We start from the raw sequence: 16,336 nt of genomic DNA on the forward strand, positions 1-16,336 counted from the left end.
TTCTCCAAGTATTCAAATATTGGGGTGGGCATGGGGGAATATATATATATTTTCATTTCTGTATTTAGACTTGCAAATATTTTATTTCCATGAATGAATTTGTTCCAATCAATATAGTTATGAACACGTGTATCTGGGCATGCAACTGTGTGTATGTATCTTTGGATGCTTTATATTGAATTCACATTTATGTATATGTCAAAATACACAACTGCATATCTAAAAAAAGGAAAGAAAGAACTTTTAAGATCTGCCTTCACCCCTGACACCAATATAAATCTAGAAAGATCAAGGTTTAAGTGAAATTAAAAGTACAAGATGAAAACACTGCAGAATATTTTTATAATCTTGGAATAAGGAAAAGCTAAGTTAGTCATAAAACTTAATGATCTTAAGTAAAGACTGAACATTTGACTATACCAAAATTCAACTTAACTGTATACAAAAAAAAGGAAAAAAAAAAAACAAAGAGAATCAAAAAAAACAGACTAGAAACATTTAAAACTCATAGGAGAAAGAGCCAATTGCCTTAATATGTAAAGAGCAACTATAAATCAGTAAGATAAATATGCAAAGGCAATACAGATAGTTCACATATAATTAAAGATAAATTTGTGACATTTATTTAGAGAAAACCTTAGTAATTAAGAACACAGGCTCTGGAACCCAGACTGCGGTCCAGTGACTCCCCAGAGCATCTTGGGATCATCCTGAACATTTCTAAAACCCATCCACCCATGGAAGATGACTTTGGTGTACCTGTGGACAGCCCCACTCCTCAGAGTGACCTTTTCCGTGACCATTTGTAGCACATGATCCCACTGATTCAAGGTTTTTCTGGGGATGAGGAGGCGAGAGGCTGGATTTATGAGGTCTCCATTTGCAATCAAGCTGGGGAGAAAAAAAAAAAAAGTAAAACCGGCAAGCTGCACCATTTGAAACAGTTATACTTTTAAAGCTACAAAACAAATTGCAGACCTCAAGGAAAGCAACCTTCCAACCGCAGCGTGAAAGTCCTCAACTTACAAGATCGTGCAGGGCTCCTGAAGCGATTTTCTAAAGCGCGCGGACACGTTGATTCTGCTGTGCATTACGGGCTTCACCTTTAAAAAAGCAAAGAAATGCACATCACTGATCATCTGTTAGGTTTTCTTTTTTTTTTTCTAGGAGTTAAAACTACAGGTTTTCAGGGATGGGCTGAGACCTGTTATGCCTTTGTTAAAAACTTGCTCTTTTTTTTCCAACGACGTAAACACTCCGGGCTCACTTTCTAGCAACATCGCATGCCCTTAACTAAGCTCTCAAGAAAAATTTCCCTTAAGCCGTGGCTTACTGCTCATGATCTGTGCCCACAATTGGGCCTCTCCTGAGAATTTCAAGGCAACATTTTAAATACAACTTTCCCCTAACAAAGAAACAAAGTAATCTTACAAAATCTGGCACTCTGAAGGGCTCCCCCTCCATCCACAGCATAACTCCTCTCTGGGGCTGAATCTAGGCGCACCCTCCCCAAGGTACGTGACCCCATCTAGTCCCACCCCTGGTACTTGAATATTTAGCCCTCTCCCCCCTACCGCCCCCACAACATGACCCCATCCCATTTCCCCCACGGATTCCACTTCTCCTCTCTCCATCAGCCCACTTTCCCTAAACTTTGCTTCCAGGCTCTCCATTGCCAGTGGCAAGAAGCTCAGGCCCCCCAGGGTACCTTCTCCTGAGGCCAGGTTTTGGCTTTCAGCCACCCTCGCTTCCCTGCTCAACGACATAGGGTTTACCTTGAATCCCCACCCCTCAGGCTGAACTCTAAAATTCAGATGCTGACACACTCACTCTCAGCAGCTCATTTCCTTCCAAACTTAAGGAAATTGGGGCCAACAGGCATGAAGCTCCCGGAGCTCCCTTCCTTCCCCCTCATCTCCCTCTTCACCATTTTCTCCTTTCCACCTGCCTCGGGTGGAACCTCAGCCCTTTATAATAAAGCTAACGCCCACCGTGGTTTTGTCTCCAGCTACCTCTGCCAGATCCATGAATCATAGGCTTGTCTTAAAGCTTCTGCCAGTGCCCTTCACTGCTGATTTTCCCAGAGCACGTACCATCATCTGACACGTGACACATTTGATTTATCTTGTTTTCCATTGCTTATCCCATTGGCGTCCCTATGGTGCTACCCTCACTATTACCTCATGCTGTATTGAGTACATACTCCAGTAATTTTGTTCAAATGGCTTTCGACCTTGATTATATAAGGCCTTCCTTGTTGGATTCTTGAATTAAAGGTGAAGGTGAACATGTTATATAAACAAATAACTTCAAAGTTCTTGTTGAATTGGCTAAAATGTGCTATTTTTCTTTAAAGCATACATATCTATAAACGTAACATAAGGAAATTCATAAATACACGACTCAAAAATAATCATATAATTCTGAGTATATAGGTTGTTACTAGAATTAAATCAAACCACTTGTTTTGAATAATTGTTTTCCTCAGTATGGTAAAAATTTTCCCCAAATGTTCATGATTAACCAGGTGAAGTGAGATTAACCTTAAATATATATTGCTTTGAGTTATAACGAAGTTAACTAGGGTGTTTTCAGATATACTAATTTGAGAAAATAATCCAAATAATACATTGAATTGAAAAAAAAAAGTAAGACCATTGTATAAAACAAATGAAACTTTTTGGAAATAGTACTATTTTTCATTTACAGTGCATTTTTTAGTTGGCATTTCAAATAATAACCTCAATTATTTTTGCACACACAAAAATAAGCCAAATCAACTGCACATAAAGGAAATGTTTCCAGAACCCTTTTCAGGGATGAGGGCTTGGTCACGTGGTGCTAATGTAGAGAATTATGGCTTTAGATAATGGAAAACATAATAATCAATTAGAATGTCTCTAAAATTTGTAAATTTCCATATTAGTCCATACAATTTCCCTTGCCCTTTAAAAATAAATAGTATGTGAGATATGAGTATATTATCAAGTATCAGTCAACACACTAGTTAGTGAGGGATGGACACCCAGGGTGGGATGTGAGGTTCTCCCACTCAGACCCTGGGTACCAGGAATGGTTTGCACTGGTGACTGGCCAATGGCTGGCCAATGTTGGTCGTGGAATCTAGGATTATGGGACCAAATCAAATGAAAAGGTATCAATTCAAAACTCCAACTTTCATTTTGGACCCAGCACACTAATAATCCTCCTAACTGGTCTGGTCAGTTTGGAAGGGAGGACATGCTTACAGCTGCTCTCTTGACTGAGTTCTTCACTGTGTCCAACACTTTTCTCAGAAAACCCAGTTTATTTGGATATGGAGAAGTAGGAAAGCCTAATTAATCAAAGAGAAGAGTCATTCCCTGAGTGGAAATTTGAGAGGTCGGTAGGGAGAGAGAGATCTGATAAACACTTGCCTCCCATTGTTCCTGAAACCAGCTCTAAAGCCAATGGTGGCCAACGTGGCAGAATCATGTTCACTCTGTTAGAACGCGGTGAACCAGGACCCTAGTGCAGGTCTCCGGGTACAAATCACAGGTGCTTTCCAAAATATCCTTTCGTCTCTCCTATCTTTTTAAAATTGTCTTTCTGTCACCAATGGCCATAATAAACACTTTTCAAAGCCCATAATGCTTCGTGTGAACCCAGTAAGGCTATACGTTATTTAACTCAAGTTCACCGATTCCACACGGCGCTTAATAGGACAATAATCACAGCTGGGTCAAATTCAAGCAAAACCTACAAGACTCAAAAAATATGCACCTGTTTGTTATAAAAACAAGCTCAGTGTAAACAAAAGTGTTGCTCTGAAAATATATCTTTGGGAAAGAGTAACTCCAAAGTCTACAAAAGGAGTAAATGGCTACGGGGTCCACGATTCTGCCCTCTAGGACAGACCGCCACACTTTCAACTGCTTTGAGTTATTATAACGAAGTTAACTAGTTAACTAACACTTTCAACGAGAACCAATTCCATGCCTCACACCTCATTTTCTTAATCTGTAAAAGTAGGGATAATCCTGCTAAACTAGCCCAAAGGGAGGCTCCATGAACTAATTAACCAAGAGGCAATGCCACTCCCTTGGGCTGTTAGGCTGAATGCTTCAGAGGATGCACCTGACTTTCGAAACCTCTTGAAATCTCTCGAAATCTAGGCCAAGAAAATCAAACTCAGTCTCGGGACCTGAGAAAATGATGCTGTTAAATGAGCACCATCCCAAAAATCTCATGACTGCTGACCTCTTGGAAACACTCACTATACAATTTTTAAAGTCGGTATTTAAAAAATACATCAGGTTTTGTGACTGCCCATAATAAAGATAAACCTAGGCGTTTGGGGGGGTGGGGAAAATGTAATGAAGTTATTTATTTGCAAAATATACGCCAAACCATACAAAAAGATTTCAACTCTATTTTCCTTACTGTATGGATTTAAGAAAGAGTAGGTTCCCCAAATGGTAATCTTTGGGGAAACGCTGTTACTACTTTGCAAAGACAGCACAACAGCATCAAAGAGGAAAACAAAGTCCTTTACAAAGTATTTCATCAATTTCTACCACTTTTTGATAAACAAGAAGAAAAGGGCCAAACATTTATAGAAGACACGAGAGTTGAAAACAACTCACCTAGGAGTCAATATAGCAGACACACATCCAATCTAGGAATTGGTCCAAAGAAGTTTTTTAAGTAATTATCCTTTTTTGTCAGTATTACTATTTTTTAAAAGATTTATTTGTTTGTTTTAAAGACAAAGAGAGCGAGCAAGCGTGGGGAGGGATAGAGGGAGAGAGAGAATGCTGAAACAGATCCCAATGTGGGGCTCGATCCCAGTGGCCTGAGATCATGACCTGAGCTGAAATCAAGGGTCAGCCCCTTAACAGACTGAGCCACCCAGGTGCCTCTATTCATTTTTAAACGGAAGAAAGACTGGCCAAGATGCCTGATGGATGGTGATGGTACAATGTCCTGTGGTGATTGTTTATATGATAATTAACAATTGGAAAATGCCTCTATCAGAGGATAGTTCATGCTGAGAATTATATCCTAAGCTTCAAAGAATGAAACCATTTTTCATGGAGATACTCCAGGTGCATGGGCTGAAGGAGAAATGTAACAAGGGAAGCCTGTGTAACAGGAGAGGGGGACAATAACCAAACTTCTCAAAAGAGTAGCTGACTCTCCCTCTCCTTGGATTTCTATCAAAGGTACTACATTGCATCTCAGTTATTATAAGTTGACACATTCTAACCTCCAGAGGAACACAGACCTTCTGAGACACAAGAATTACACTGCTTTTCTACCACTATTTTTCCCTTTTTCATATCTGAGGAAATACATTCTACTAACTGGTATGTAATTTGACAAACAAAAGGCATCTGCTCTGCCTGTATCAGGTTGTTTTTCCAATTGAAAGAGTTGTTGTTGTTGTTGTTGTTGTTGTTGTTGTTGTTTCCACATTCAGGTAAACTAAAGGAGAGTTCCACTTCGGATTAGGAGGTAGAAGGTTGTAGGGGACTATTGTCCCCAACATGACCACAAAAACTGAAAGATAAGCTAAATAGCATGATTTTCTACATGTAAACATCCCCCGTCATGTATGTGTGTAACACATATAAGTACACACCCTTACAGGGTGAAATTTTTAAGTGTGGTTAGTCTTGGAGGGTAGACTAGGGCAGGAGAAGTAAAGGTGATGTTATAATGATACTTTCTCTTTTTATACCCCAATCCTTTCTATATAACTTCTTTTATCTTTTGACCCCTGACCCATTTCTCCTACCCACCTCTGGCAACCACCCATCTGAGCTTGCTTGGGTTTTTGTTTTTTTAATGGCTCATATAAGAGATATCATCTTATATTGCTCTTCCTCTGACTTATTTCACTTAGCATAATGCCCTTGAAGCCCTGGAGACCCATCCATGTTTTCACAAATGGGAAGAATTCCTTTTTTTCATGGCCAAATATATTCCATTTTAAATTTATATGTCACAATGTTTATCCATTCACACATCAATGGACCCTTAGGTGGATTTCATATCTTGGCTCTTGTAAATAATGCGGCAATAAATATGGGGGTGCATATTGCTTTTCAAGTTAATGTTTTTATTTTCTTTGGAAGATACCAGAAGAGCCACTGCTAGATCGCATCATATTCTGAGGAAGCTCCATACTGTTTTGCACAATGGCTTCACCGATCAGCATTCCCACCAGAAGGGCACAAGGGTTCCTATTTCTCCACATCTTCGCCAAAACTTATTTCTTGTTTTGTTTTGTTTTATAATAGTCTTTCTAATATGTATGAATTGATACCTCATTGTGATTTTGATTTACCTTTCCCTGATGATTAATTAATTATGCCTCATAAGTATCTTTTTGTGGACCTACTGGCTATTTGTAGGTCCTCCTTGGAAAAATGTCTACTCAGATCTTCTGCCCATTTCTTAATTGGATTGTCTGGGGGGGGATGATTTTGTGGTTTTGTCATTGAGTTGGAGGAGTTCTTTTGGACATTAACCCTTTAGCAGATCTGCGATTTGCAAATATTTTCTACCATTTAGTAGGTTGCTTTTGCTTACAGTGTCAGATTCAAAAAAATCATAGCCAAGACCCATGCCAAGGAGTTTACCGCCTATGTTTTCTTCTAGGATTTTTATGGTTTCAGGTCTTAAACACTCAAGTCTTTAATCCATTTTGAGTTAATTTTTGTAAATGGTGAGGGACAGTGGTCGAGTTTCATTCTTTTGCGTATGGCTGTCTGGTTTTTCCCAACACTATTGAACAGACTATCCCTTCCCCACTGTATATACTTTCCTCCTTCTCATAAATTAATTGACCATATATGCATGGGTTTACTTTTGGACTCTCTATTCTGTTCTATTGATCTATATGTCTTTTTCTATGCTAATACCATACTATTTAAATTACTATAGCCCTGTAATATAGTTTGTAATTGGGGAACACGGTGCCTCCAGCTTTGTTCTTTTTTTCTCAAGACTGCTTTAGCTATTTGGGGATTTTTGTGGTTCCATAAAAATTTTAGGACAATTTTTTTCCTATTTCTTTGAAAAAACATCATTGGAATTTTGATGGAGATTGCACTGAATCTGTAGATTGCCCTGGGTAGTAAGGACATTTTAACAATATTTATTCCTCCAATCCTTGAGCATGGTATATCTTTCTACTCATTTATGTCTTCTTCAATTTCTTTCATTAATGTCTTGTAGTTTTCAATATACAAGTCTTTCACCTCCTTGGTTAAATTTATTCCTAGGTATTTTGCTTTTTTTGATTCAATTATAAATAGCATGGTTTTCTTTCTTTCTTTCTTTCTTTGAGAAAGAACATGCACAAGTGTGCACACACAGCAGGAGAGGGGCAGAGGGAGGAGAGAATCTTAAGCATGCTCCACCTCCACCATGGGGCTCAGTGTCACCACCCTGGGATCATGACCTGAGACAAAATCAGGACTCAGACTCTTAAGAAACTGAGCCACCCTAGGACCGTTCTTTATTTTTCTTTCTGATGGTTATTAGTGCATAGAAATGCAACTTTTTGTGTATTAATTATATAAACTGTAACTTTACTGAATTCACTTATCAGTTCTAATGGGTTTTTTTTATTTGGTGAAATCTTTAGGGTTTTCTATATAATATCATGTCATCTGCAAGTAATGACTTATTTTTCCAATTCTGATGCCTTTTTTTTTTCCTTGCCTCATTGCCCTGGCTGGGACTTCCAATGAGATGTTAAATAAAAGTAATGAGAGCAGGCAACCTTGTCTTACTCCTAACCTTAGAGGAAGCTTTCAGTTTTTTACCATTGAGTATTTCAGCTATGGGCTCATAATATATGGCCTTTATTCTATTCTCCCTATTCCCACTTCATCGGGAATTTTAATCACAAATAAATGTTGAATTTTGACAAATGCTTTTTCTGTATCTACTGAGATGACCATATGATTTTTATCCTTAATTTTATTTCACTTATCCACATTTTGTTAACATAGTGGTATATCACATTGACTACTTTGAGGATGTTGAACCATCCTTTTATCCCTGCAATACATCCCACTTGACTGTGGTCTATGGTCTTTTTAATGTATTGTTGGCTTTGGTTGACTAATATTTTGTTGAGGATTTTTGCATCTGTGTTCATCAAGGACATGGGCCTGTAATTTGCTTGTAGCATTCCTTGTCTGGTTTTGGTATCAAGCCCAAGGTATCAGGATAATGCTGGCATTATAAAATGAGTTTGGAAGCTCCTCTTCTTTTTCTTGGAAGACTTTGAGAAGGATTCATATTCATTCTTCTTTGAATGTTTAGTAAAATTCACTAGTGAAGCCATCTGGCCCTGGACTTTTGTTTCTTGGTAGATTTTTGATTTCCGAGTCAATCTTTTTACTAGTAATCCATGTTTGGATTTCATCATGATTCAGTCTTGACAGGTTGTAAGTTTCCAGGAATTTATCCATTTCTTCTAGGTTGTGCAGTTTGGGGCATACGTTTTTTCAGAGTAGTCTCTTATGAGCCTTTGTATTTCTGTGATGTCAGTCATTTCTCATTTTATTTATTTAAGTCCTCTTTTTTTTCTTGGTGAGTCTAGCTAAAGGCTTGTCAATTTTATTTATCTTTTCAAAGAAACAGCCCTTGGTTCCAGAGATCTTCTTTTTTTTTTTTTTCAGATTTTATTTATTTATTTGACAGAGACACAGCGAGAAAGGGAACACAAACAGGGGGAGTGAGAGAGAAAGAAGCACACTTCCTGTGGAGCAGGAAGCTCCATGCAGGGCTAGATCCCAGGACCCTGAGATCATGACCTGAGCCAAAGGCAGATGCCTAACGACTGAGTCGCCTCTTCACTGATCTTCTTTATTGTTTTTTTAAATTTCTATTTTTTCTCTAATCTCTGTTTTCTCTTTCCTTCCACAAATGTGGGGCTTCATTTGTTGTTTTCTTCCTTGTTCCCGAATGTATAATGTTAGGTTCTTTATCTGAGACTTTTCTTGTTTCTTCAAACAGGCATTTATCACTATGAACTCCCTCTTAGAACTGCTTTTGCCGCACACCGTAAATTTTGGTATGTTCTATTTCCATTTTTGTTTGTCTCAGGTATTTTTTTATTTCCCTTTTGACCTCTTCACTGGCTCACTGGTTGTTCAGTGGCATGTTGTTTCATCTCCACACACTTGTGAATTTTTCACTTTTCTTCATGTAATTAATTTCTAGTTTCATACCATTATGGTCAAAAGGACACTGGACATGATCCCAGTCCTCTTAAGTTAATTGGGACTTTTACAGCCTAACACAGGACTAGGATCTATCCTGGAAAATGTTGAACTCTTTATTGTGTAAATTACCTATCTCCACTTTGTTAAGGTGTTTTCTTGTTGTTGTTTCCCTGAAGTTTTATCCTCTTCTTTCATTTGGAATGGATTCCTCTGTTTCTTCATTTTTCCTGACTCTCTGTGCTGGTTTCCATACAGTCTATGAAACATCCAGCTCTCCCAGTCTTGAGGAAGCGGCTCTGTGCAGCAGGCAAGCCCTGCTCAACCCTGCCCCAGCCCTTTGTCATCTCCCAACCTTTGAGCTTGCCCAAGCAGATTATTATATTTTTAAAAGCTCCCAGTAGTTGAAGATGTGCCAAGACCTCTCAGGGTCCCTAAGGGGAAGCTGTCAGCACCTAGAATCTTGCTCTTTAGAATCCAGTCCTCAGACGGCAGCGTTTAAACATATGCAGACATATACAGTCCTGGATAGAGTCTCGGGGACTGCAAACCTAAGCCCCACTAGCCTGGAGATCTGGAATGGGCAGCAGTTACAAAAACTAGAGTTCTAGACATAAAAGCAGGGTACCAGCTCCCATCTAGGAGACACTGTGCTCTGGAGCATGGCAGAGGGAGAACATGAAGATAGCATCCATCTTCCACCATCTCTGGAGAAGATCCAAGTGCATCCCTCAGCACCTGTAATTTAGAAGCATGACCCTCGGATTAGCTCATAGGCTTCTTCCATGGAAAGACTGAGCTCCTGGGTCTGTTGCCTCTTGCTTGGTCCTGGGGGTGTGGCAGCTGTATAAGAACTCTTTCTCTCCCGGTTACTGTCCTGTGGGGAACCACAAGCATCAGCCCCACCGGCTGCCAGAGCCAGGCAATATGGGAGTGTTCCCTGGCAGTAACTGCAAGAAGTGGGGTGTGAAATAGAGATTTAAGCTCCTTTCTGGGTGCCACCAATTATTACAGTCCCAGAGGACCAGGAACACAAGGTCCCTTGGCCTCCAGAGCCAGGTGGTCAAGAGGTGTCCCCAGGGTGGGAGCCGCAAAGACTGAGGGACCCAACTCATGTAAAAGTTCCCTTCCAGGAGACGCTGGTGCTCCCAAGCACAGGAAAGAGAGACTGCAAAGATGGCACCTGCAAGGGCTGGTCCCTGGAGAGTGTTCCCACAGGCTCCTAGATGTAAATGTCAAATTAGACATCTGCCCTTTGGGCCGATGCTACAGTAGAAGGAAGGGAGACTTCACTTTATGTGTGGGCGCGGTCAGCTGCCTCTGAGCCGGACCCCTGAGCGGGTGAGTCCAACCACACAAGCCGCTTAAGAGATGTCATGCAGACCACTACAGACTTGTGGATGTTGCGACACCAGCCCCACTGGTTTTCGAAGTTGGATATCAGGGGGCTCATCTCTCAGGTGCAGGTTCTAAGAGCTCAGGTCCCCAGGGGCGGGGTTTATGGTAAATTTGTGTCCCAGCCTCTCCTACCCGCTTTGATGTAGTTTTCTTCTTGTTTGCCTTATATGTGGTTGTCACTCAGCCGGCCTTGAGAGTTTTTTAAGAAATTTGTTCCATAAGCAGCTGCAGACTCAGCGTGTCCATGGGAGGAGAGGAGCTCAGGATCTTCCTATGTCACCGTCTTAAACTGGAACCCATATATTTTTTTAATGCATCAAAGAACTTAGGATGCAAAGAAGTCTAAATGAACTGGGACACCCGGGCAGCTCAGTCGGTGAGGCGTCTGCCTTCAGCTCAGGGCATGATCCCGGGGTCCTGTGATCAAGCCCTTCATCAGGCTGAGCAGGAAGCCTGCTTCCTCCCCTCTGCTTGTGTGCTCCATCTCTCTCCTCTCTCTCTCTCATTCTCTCTCAATCTCTCTCTCTCTCAAATAAATAAAAATCTTCTTTAAAAAAAAGAAGTCAAAGTGAACTAAATCCTAGAGAGGGATGAGTCCTTTCTAAATGAGGAGAAACCTATAAGTGCTTTCACCCCAAGGGTCACAGCAGGCAGAAGAAAAAACTTTCCACTGAGAGCCAGTGCATGGGCAGACCAGACAGAGGAGACGCAGATGTAGGGCAAGCCTATTTCATCCATGATTTCTTCCCCCACAGGACCTTCTTTGAGTGCAAAGAAGTGTAGCAGAAGCTAAGCGCCGGGGAAAAGAGCAGGGAAAGCAATCCCGTGGTGTGGAGAGCTGGAGGCGGGGCTGGAGCACAGAGAGAGAGCTCGAGTGATGTCTAGGTCTGGGCACTTGTCAAACCACTGCTTTTGCACTGGGTCGTAGGACGAGCATGTCTGGGCGCAAGCCCTATGAGAGCAGTCTCAGTTTCCCACCGCTGTTTGGGTCTCTTGGACGTAAGCCCTGTCGGTTTTCGAAGCCAGACATGTGGAGGGCTCTGTCGCTCCGGAGCGTGGTCCCAAGCATTGCAGGTGCCTGATGTGGGGCTGGAACCCCTTGCTCCTCAGGGATGTGGCTCCATTTTTGCAAGATCCGTAGCTGCACTGGGAGTGGGGTTTTGGTCAAGACTGTGTCTCTGCCTCTCCTAGACATCTCAGTGTGGTCTTTTTATCCTTTGTTTTGGAGCAGACACTCAGCCAATTCTTGGGTCTCCTTCAGGGAGAATTGTTCTACAGGGAGCTGTAGATTTGGTGTGTCTGTGGGAGGTGGTGAGTTCAGGGTCCTCCTAAGGCTGCCATCTTGAATCTTCTCCAGATTTTTTTTTTTTTTGATCAATGCAAAATCACAAGAGATACATAATGCCCATGTGCTCTATCCATTTTCATAACACAATTCTATTAAAGGGTTTTTTTTAAACAAATACATATTTAACCTTTGGTATTTCTCACAAAACATATCCTACACAATGTCTGACATACTAAAATATCTTTTTGTAGGACTGGGCTCTTTTGGACTTAGGGAAACGAAGGTCCAGAAATACTGTTAATCTGGAATAAATACTTGGGGTTTATGATCCTCTATGAGAGTGAAGAAAAGCAAACATGGAATGTGGGAAATTTCATCCCAGTTCAGCAATACGTTGTCCAACTTCATCCTTCTGTGACCTCTGTCAGTTTCCTATGTTAAGAAATATTCCTGCCCACACCTAAATGTTGGTTCTTCCCCCAGGATTCCATCCCAGCCTTCTTTTCTTTATAACCCAAACACTCCCCTGGTCACATTTATCCAACTTGTTGTTATTTATTATCAACATCACTTACTGATGATGATCCGATCTCTGTATTTAGTCCAGATCCTGATCTCAAACCATTTTTTTAAGTGTATACCATGCCTAGAACCGCATCAAACACTTTCCATACGGTGCCTTAACTTTTTACATCATCTTCATAAGGTAGTTAATTTCAAGTAAGTTTATAATTGTAAAACACATCAGAATTTATAAAATGTTTCCATTGGGGTATCTGGGTGGCTCATTCAGTTAGGTGTCTGAGTCTTGATTTTGACTCTGGGATTGAGTCCCACCTCGTGCTCTGCCCTCAGTGGGGAGTCTGCTTGAGGATTCTCTTTCCCTTTCCCTCTGCCCCTTCCCCCACTCATGCACACTCTCTCTCAAATAAATAAATCTTTTAAAAAGATGAAATACTTTCATTTACAGTGACATTTGTTCCTCAAAATGACATTATGAGGTATTATTCTAATTGTATAAATGGGAAATGATGAGCCTTTCCCTTTGTCAAGGTCACATGGTAAGCAAAGCGGCTAACCCAAGACCCCACTTCTTCTGATTCCCAGCCCAAGCAGGATTCAGTCCTCCTGCTAAGGATGCCTGAGACAGAAATGGGCCAGTAGCCAGACACATATTCACACTTATTTAAATAAGATCTTTCTCAAATTATTTGTAGCTAAATCGATGCAAATATTTATAAATATATAAATAGGTACACCTAGAATGTCTTACTCAGTGAACCCCATATTTTCTCAAGACCACTCAGGTTTCTCTCTCTTTGACTGTTCCCATCGAGGTTCTGTAAATTATGAGTATATCAGTATAATTTATGGAACCCCAATGGGAATGAACATTGAAATCCTTTAGCCCCCAGAACATCTAGAAATCCCAGAAAGGCATTGGGGGCAAAATCAGCCCAACCACTGGGATACTTCGGAGAGAATATATTCATTATTACACAGTAAGAAAAAATTCCAACTACTCTAACTTCAGTGAGGACCTAGTTATAGAAGATGTCTCTAATGATAATGAACAGGCTGTTCAGGACATTCCCAGAAGGGTCCAATTAGTCTCCAGGAGCTGATGAAACCGCTCATCTCTACCTGGGTCCCCTGTAGGTCCCCATGTTGTTGTACCCAGTCCAGGGGCTGATTCCCAGAGGAAGGAGCTGGATTCATCAGTCCAGTGTGCATTAGTATCTCTTATTCGGAGTTATTTTTCTGCCAATACAAGACACCTCGGCATTGATTGTAGAAATGTCTTTCGAACTATTCTCTAAACGAATGCCTCCCTTCCTTAAAGCAGGAAGACAATTCAAACCAAAGTCACAAAGAAAGGACGTGGCCATTCAAAAGCACGGCAAGGTAAAAGATTTCCTTTTAGCTTAAAAGTGACCCAAGAGTGACATGTTATTATGAATTTGTCCAAACCCATAAAATGTACACTCAGAGTGAGCCCTAATGTAAATAGGGACTCTGGGCAATTGTGAGGTGTCGACGTACCACTAACTGATGACGTTGGTAATGGGGAAGGTGTGCCCGCATGGGGGTAGAGGCACATGGGATATCTCTGTATCTTCCCCTCAACTTGGCTGTGAACATGAAAATTCTCTAAAAAAAATAATAATAATAGTAACATCTTATAAAAAAATACTCTTAAAAAGTGAACCAAAAGATTATCAATTATAAGTTCCACATTTCTTGGAAAACTCTTAAGTATAATTATAAATTTAAATAAAGTGTCCAGATTGCTAAACCTTCTTGCCTTAAAAAGCAGAATGCCATCAACTGTCATCATATTTTGAACCATCAAGTCAGTTTCCCAGCATACCATGAATTTTTAAAACCGTGGGCATTTTCGTTTAATTTTCTCTTTATTGCATCTTGTAGAATATTTTTTAAAAATCAGATAATCCTAAACATTCTGAATGTATAATGCTAAACCTCACATTTATTATCTTTATTATAAAAATATTATTTGCAATGGGCACTACCTTATAAGAAAGCTGAACATGACCTGATCATTTTTAAGGCCCTTATAAGTAAAGTCTGCAGGAGTTTCCCTAATGCTGGGCCAAAGAGGATAGTATGACCCTGACAAAGTTAAAAAATAACCGATTAACCCAAGAGAACTCACAGGAAATACCGCCAACCAAGCATTAAAAAAATATTAATTTTTAATTGTCTTTTCTTTGGAATTCCTTCTTCACTCATTATACCTTGCTTTACTATTTCGCCAGTGTCGTGGGGTTTTTTTTGTTTGTTTAGTTTTCCCAAGTGGGAATTTGGTTACCAAGCCACTCTAGGCAATGGAATGTAAAATTTCCACTAGGAATGCAGGGCAGTGGGAAGCGCGTCCGTAACAAAGCGAGATGAAAGTCAGCAATGCTGAGTATGTGCAGGGCCCGGTGGGCGGGGCAGAGAACAGCTTCCACCTGCCTCTGACTAAGTCCCCAAGTCCCGCGACTCCCACTGAAGCCTGTGCACCATCTACATTCAGTCCTTCACAAGCACTAAGGACGCTATTAAACCCACCAGCACAGACCAAGGGAAGGGCCCCTGGTGCTCAGAGGGGCTCTGAGGTCTTCACCCCCACGTGCTGGCTGTGCTGAGGGCAGGTGGGGGGTCTCGGCCCCCCTCACGGAGCTACCTGCGGGGTGGGATGTGGGCATGAACAAGGCTGTGCAACATTCCTGAGGAGCACTAGGCTGGGAGACAGCCTCCAGCCCTTAGGAGCCCACGTCTTCAAGGAGTCACCGAGGCCAGTCACCTCACCAACGTGGGCGGCCACGTCCACTCAGCCATAGGATGGAGGGAACCGCATTCTGGTCATCTCTCGGCTCCCTTCAAATTCCCACAGTATCCCAAAATATTGAAGTGTGGTCAAAATGCAACCCGTCTCGAACGAAAAGTAAAGCTTTTGAAATAAAACGATTAAAAATATGATTGGCTAACCCTAAGTGTCGAAGAATTGCTCAGACAATTGAGATCTCTATGGTTTGGAACAAAACAGCTTTACATACATCAAGGAGGACCCAATAGGGGTGTCCTCTCTTAGAGAACTCTTAGAGAAACTCAGTCAACGGGGTTTTTAATAAATCATCTATAAGCTTCAGTTTCAACTGCTTACAAGAGGCATGTCCGCAACCATACACCTCCCAGGACAAGGAGGCTGGTAAGGGCATCTGAAGTAGAAAAGGCGATGTGAGAACAGTAGTCTCGGACTCACACTGCTCAGAAAACACCCACCACTCATCTCATAGCTTGTTTCCTTTCCACATAGATGGTTCACTCCTTCAGTGACATCCGTCAGCTGTCACAGTTACCAGCTGTGTACACGGCAGCAGGGAAAGGGCTGAGTGCTCCCTGGTAAATGACTCAAGATCTCCGTCCTCACGAAGCCCAAAGAATAGAACTCGGGGATCAGTAGCAAGTAAAAAGTAAAAATAAATAAATAAATAAATAAAGCCAAAAAAACACATAATCACAGATGATGAAAGAAAGTGCTCTGAGGAAGATGAGGCCATGATGAGATAAGGCCGGTGGGGAGCAGCCCAGTGTGCCGGGGAGAGCAGGAAAGGACAAACTGGCAGGCACCGTGCATGGCCCCACCAGCCAAGGCGGGGAGGCTCCATGTCAGCCTAAGTGTCCGCAGTCTCAACGGCAGGTTTCCACAAGGGTCACTCCGAGACCAAAAGGAGGTCTGTCGAGTTATCCAAGGAAGAGACGGTAGGGGCTTTTCCTAGGGGCTGACTGCGGGGAAAGAAAAAGTAGGCAGAGCCAAGACATAGTGGAGGTAGAGATTAGAACCTACTAGAAGAAGCATGTGGATGGCGAGGGAAAGGGCTTGAGCAGGCGGGGGTCCAGCGGTGCTGCACAAGGGACA

General features: G+C 41.5%; 1 protein-coding gene across 1 annotated transcript in view; it reads right to left on the minus strand.

The window, feature by feature from the left end:
- LOC116869982 (doublecortin domain-containing protein 2-like) overlaps positions 1 to 13,987 on the minus strand; it is a 103,453-nt gene extending 89,466 nt beyond the window's left edge. Inside the window, exons 1-3 of the mRNA XM_032861638.1 lie at positions 13,954 to 13,987; positions 1,027 to 1,103; positions 760 to 891 (exon numbers count right to left, since the gene is read on the minus strand). Coding sequence (XP_032717529.1) covers positions 760 to 891; positions 1,027 to 1,091 — 197 coding nt within the window. The 5' untranslated portion in view covers positions 1,092 to 1,103; positions 13,954 to 13,987. The remainder of the gene's footprint in view (positions 1 to 759; positions 892 to 1,026; positions 1,104 to 13,953) is intronic.
- Between the last annotated feature and the right edge of the window lie 2,349 nt (positions 13,988 to 16,336).

This window comes from Lontra canadensis, unplaced genomic scaffold (assembly GCF_010015895.1).
Source record: "Lontra canadensis isolate GAN:19392208 unplaced genomic scaffold, GSC_riverotter_1.0 scaffold21, whole genome shotgun sequence".
Lineage (NCBI taxonomy): Eukaryota > Metazoa > Chordata > Mammalia > Carnivora > Mustelidae > Lontra > Lontra canadensis.